At 46.5% G+C, this 5,089-nt stretch overlaps 1 protein-coding gene across 1 annotated transcript in view; it reads left to right on the forward strand.

The window, feature by feature from the left end:
- The first annotated feature begins 3,492 nt into the window (after positions 1-3,492).
- Positions 3,493-5,089, forward strand: part of TICRR (TOPBP1 interacting checkpoint and replication regulator) — a 38,526-nt gene continuing 36,929 nt past the window's right edge. The window contains exon 1 of the mRNA XM_015593370.2: positions 3,493-3,498. Coding sequence (XP_015448856.1) covers positions 3,493-3,498 — 6 coding nt within the window. The remainder of the gene's footprint in view (positions 3,499-5,089) is intronic.

Consider the following 5,089-nt stretch of genomic DNA (forward strand, 5'->3'; position numbering starts at 1 on the left):
AGGCAGTGGAGTCACCACTCACTGCGTGCTGGGAGGGGCCCCCGGGCTGATGGCCGAGCATTGTTTGGACAGGGCTGCTATATATCATTCAGCTAATTGGTCTAGAGAACTCTATGTATTCTTTCTCAATATTCTGAATTTGTGGGTGTGGTTTTCTTTTCTTTTTCCTCTCTTCCCCCCCTTCCCCCCCCACCCCCAGCCACTGCACTAGGTCTCTGGGAATCTTGGTGATCAAAGCATCATGGGATCCTGGGACCAAGGTGATGCTATGCATTGAGCTCTGGGAGCATCCGGAAGGAAGTATCTGTCATAGATTTTAGGTTTCAAACAGGCCTGAGGGAAAATCTGCCAGGCTGGCTTGGGAGAAGTTCAGCTCTCATTGTCTGATGCAATCAGTGAGACTGACTCTTCCATGAGTTTTAGACAAACTCAAATGCCTTCCAGGGCCAGGCTGGAAAATTAGTAAGCAGAAGGAAAGGCATGCTGGGGACCACAGAGGGACAGAAGGAGCAGCCACTGCTCAGCGCCACACGTTTGCATTTAGAAATATGGACCCAGTGGCCAGATACTCTGACGTGAAATCTGGATTTCTTTACATGAAATCTCCAGATATTTAAATGTTTGATAAAATATTCTTGATCTTAAAAATTTTTTTTTTATTATGAAAAAATGTCAAACATACAGAAAAACAGGGTGATAATATATGGAACACCCACCTCCAAAGAAACTCACCCCTCAGATTTTGCACTTTTAACATTTTGTCATGTTTGTTTTCATGACCGCTCCCCCTGGGGCAGATAGCTGAAGTGATGCTCATGATTCCATACAGCAGAACCAGGTTCTTCGCAGCAGAGCTGTCTTCGGAGAAGGAGTTCGATCTTATCAGGACTCTCAGCCCTGCCCAGCGGCCTCAGGGCCCCCATCTGCTTTAGCGCCATCTTCCTCCAGAGGCCTGTGCTGCCTCCACAGGGGACCTTCCTTTCGTCTTGCGGTTCCCCCATCAGCAAATGGGTCCCGTGTTCCAGGCCATTTCCACAGGACCCAGGGCGAGGGGTTTCTGGGCTCTGCGCAATCCTGATAAGGCAGGCCTGGGCCATGCCTCACTGGCTTTAGGCAAAGCCTTGCTCTCCCGGCCAGAAAAGGGAGGGCCAGTCCCACAGGGCTCTGGGGCTGTTCTGGCCCTCGGACGTCGTTTGCCTGGGAGTACTGCCGGGGTGGGCGTGGAGGTGGGGTTGGAACAATAAAATAGGGTCCTAGGCCTCAGGATAGCAGGGGCAGAGAGACGATGATGGGGCAGGGGCGAGGCAAGCACCACCGAGGCTTATTCCTACATCTCTGAACCACAACCCCGCCCCTTCAGTACACAGAAGGCCACTCAGTGGACGGACGTGGTTTGCCTGGGAGTACTGCCGGGGTGGGCGTGGAGGTGGGGTTGGAACAATAAAATAGGGTCCTAGGCCTCAGGATAGCAGGGGCAGAGAGACGATGATGGGGCAGGGGCGAGGCAAGCACCACCGAGGCTTATTCCTACATCTCTGAACCACAACCCCGCCCCTTCAGTACACAGAAGGCCACTCAGTCAGCTGTGTGGTGTCCAGCCAGTCACTCAGCCTTTCTGAGTCGTAAAATTAGGGATAAAAAAGGGGGAGGAATGTTGAAATATTAAATATGGATGCTCCTAGTGTGATGCCAGACACTCAGAAAGTATGCGATAAACATTATTTTCCTTCCTTCTTTCTTCTCTATAACAGCTTCCTGCACCAAGGAAGCTAGGCAAACTTGAAGTTCCCCAAAGGGCAGAGAAGCCACAGTTGTGACTTTGTGTCCAGAAATCCTGCCACAAATGGATGCTTCTCCCAGGGAGCACAGGTAACAATGAAGTGCTGAGACCCTGGGCAAAGGCATGCTTGGGCAAATGGCTGTTGTGGAGGAGACGATGTCCCCAAAGACCCACCCTCTTCCCCAGACCCACCGAGAACACATATTCTTTGTGTAGTAAAAATCTCCAGCGCTGAGACCTTGAGACTCCCTGCCCAGCTGGAACTGGAGTTGTCCAGAGCCGTCAGCTTCTTTTTCAAAGGAGGGGAAGGACATCTTGACGGTCATCACCACCCTGAATCAGAAAACAGAGTCCTAAAACAGAGAATCGACTTGTGTGCCCAGGCCCCACCCCCACCCAGTTTAGTCAGAATCTTTGGGAGTCGGGCCATGAGTATTTTTTAAAGTCCCCAGGTGCTTCTAATATGTAACCGGGGTTAAGAACTTCTGGTCTTGTCCAACTGCCTCAACGCAGAGATAAAAACACACAGGGAGAAACACAACCTCAGAAAGATTAAAATAAATATTTAAAGTGACAGAGTGTGGTACAAAGTAGGTACCCCAAAGAGGGAAGCTATTATGATTTCATTATTTCTATTATTGCTCTGTTAGGGCTGGCTTCGTGGACATGGGGCTGTATGGTCACACAGTCCCTCAGGTGCAGAAGGGCCCTGTGCTTGGGTTAATGCTCTGCTGCCATTAATTTTTTTTTTTCCCCTTTGCGCGGAATCCTGCAACTTAGATAGCCTGGTCCTGGCCCTCAATCACACAGCTCTTAAAAGCAGAGTGGGTTATCACCCCATTAAAGAAAGATTAGGGCTCGGAGGCTTGCTGGATGCGGGGCGAGGAACCTTCATCGCTCGAGGAGGTCCCTTCCGTCTGCTCCGTCGCCGGGAGGAGGCTGTCCTCGCATCCTGTGGGAGAAGCAGTCTAGACTTTAGCGCCCCCTCTTACTAGCTGTAAGAAGCCCTCTTAGCCTCAGTTTCCTCATCTGTAAAAGGGAGACTAATGCCTGCCTCGCAGAATTACTGTGAAGAGTGCCCAGAATCGCGACTGTTCCACTAGGTACAGCCTGCAAAAGAATCGTATCTGTTCCACTAGGTACAGCCTTGTCAGCACCCCAAGGTCTTTCTTCTCCCCGGGAGGCCCAGCTATAATAAGTTCCGAGACTTCTGCTTTTCTCACACAAACTAAGGTGGAGCCGTCCTGGAAAAAGTTGTCATTGTGGAGTGGGACAGCAGGCTTCAGAGTCCTTTAGTGACGAGTAGCTGCTACTGCCCTCTGGTGGTGATTTACCTGTATCAGCACAAATTTCTAAAATTCTGAGAAATGCTTTTTCATAATATACGATTCAATTAAAAAAAAAATTCGTTGCTACTCGCTAGGCACGAAGGACACAAAGAGAGGTGAAAATAGTTCTTGGCCTTTCAGAACTCACAGTTTAGGAAATGAAGCAAACTCTTAGAGATAGCTTGAATACAGCACAGTGTGCCTTAAATTATAATGAAAACAATGACTCCAACTTCTGCTTCCAGACAAAATGAAGTGGATGTGTTTACTCCTAGTCTTTCTGCTAAGTAACGCTACAAACTCTTGGACATTCTACATGACAAGACTCTGAAAATTTGAGAGAAGAGGAACACTGGCAGGGGATCTTGAGACCCCAGGAACCACATGGCAGTGAGTTCCCTGAGGTTTTATTTTTGTGTGTTTTCCGTATACATCCTGACTGGATACCGGAGATGGCAACGTAATAAATGAATGGATTCCAGCAAAAAAGATGCCCCAAGAAAAGTATGCTCTCTCTAGTCAAAAGACCAGGACAGGGACAGACTAGGAAGCTCTCCAAAGCCCTTATCAATACCAAACATATGACATGTTTTGCTTATTTGTTTATTGTTTGGCTTTCCTACTAGGTTGTAAGCTCCTGGAGGGGAGGGAGAGTTATCTGTTTCATTCCCTGAAATGATCATTTGTTGAATGAATGATAAACAACACAACAGGTGTGGACTATTTTAGCAAGTCCTTGACTCATTAACAAATGTTTGTTGCTCTAAAATGACAGTGGGTGGATCAGGAAATGTTTATTTTTTCAACTATTTATTTTATTCTCCACGTCCAGCAGTCTCCTCCTGCTGTTGTGCAGGATCTGCTTGGACTCGGTGGTTGACTGACTTCCAGGTCCTACCAGTAGTCTAGCAGCATGTTCCTTAGGGCGCTGTGTGTGTTGGTGGCCTTGGCAGGAGGACATGATTTGTACAGTCTCTAAATGATTAGTAGTGGTCTTTCTTAAAATAATTGGCTCAGAGAATCTCAGAATTGGAAGGAAATTTAAAGGCGGCCAGTCCTAGCTAGAGAACTTAAATTCTTCTCTGCTGTTAAGACTAATAATAGCAATGGTTCCCATCTAGAGTCACAACCTTCTCTACAATTGAGAATTCTTTTATTGCAACAAGAGGATTCTTTTCATTCATTGAGGATATTTCTATGACTGTAAAAGTAACAGAGAAATACAGAGTTGTAGAAAATTTAGAAAAATTCAGAAGCGTAAAATCAAAATTTTAAATCACCATACTCTTGTCATCCAGAGACAATCAGATGACTTTAGGTGCACAGTATTATTCAGTTTAAATATATATAGATAGATAGGACATTGGGGGATCTCACTGCATGTGCTGTTTTGCAGTCTTTTTTTTCATCTAACATTACGTATAAAAACATTTAAATACACGACGTTCCTTCCTGTTGAGGGCGTACCATGCCTTATTTAATCATTCCCATTCGAGCTGTTTCCAGTTTTTTTTCAAGTTAAATAAATTCTATGATGTACGTACATCTTTTGTTTGTATCTGATTACCTTCTTCAGAGACTCCTAGAAGTTACTGGGGCAAAGGGCGTGGACTTTTGATTTTTAATAACTTTTTCTTAAATTACAGAAAATTAAATTCTTCACACCGGACTTTATTCCATAGAAAGTCTAGGGTGGCTTCAAGCCAGTTGGATTCAAACCATCCCCAGTTCCCTTCCGGTAGCGTTTTCAAGGACTTAGTAAAAACGTCTCCCAGCGGCCCCGCCCACTCCAGCGGAAAATCGCCCAAACGCAGGTCTCCTTCCCAAAAGGGAAACTTAAAGACACAGCCCGCTAGCACCACCTCTTTAAATTTTAAAACCAAGGCCCAGACCAATGAATGTTAAGGTTCTCGGGTATCACAGCGCCCCGCCCACAGTCACGCCCTCCACCCGTCAATCAGAGGTTTTCTCCAACGCTCTT

Source organism: Pteropus alecto, unplaced genomic scaffold, assembly GCF_000325575.1.
Source record: "Pteropus alecto unplaced genomic scaffold, ASM32557v1 scaffold60, whole genome shotgun sequence".
In the NCBI taxonomy this organism is placed as follows: Eukaryota; Metazoa; Chordata; class Mammalia; order Chiroptera; family Pteropodidae; genus Pteropus; species Pteropus alecto.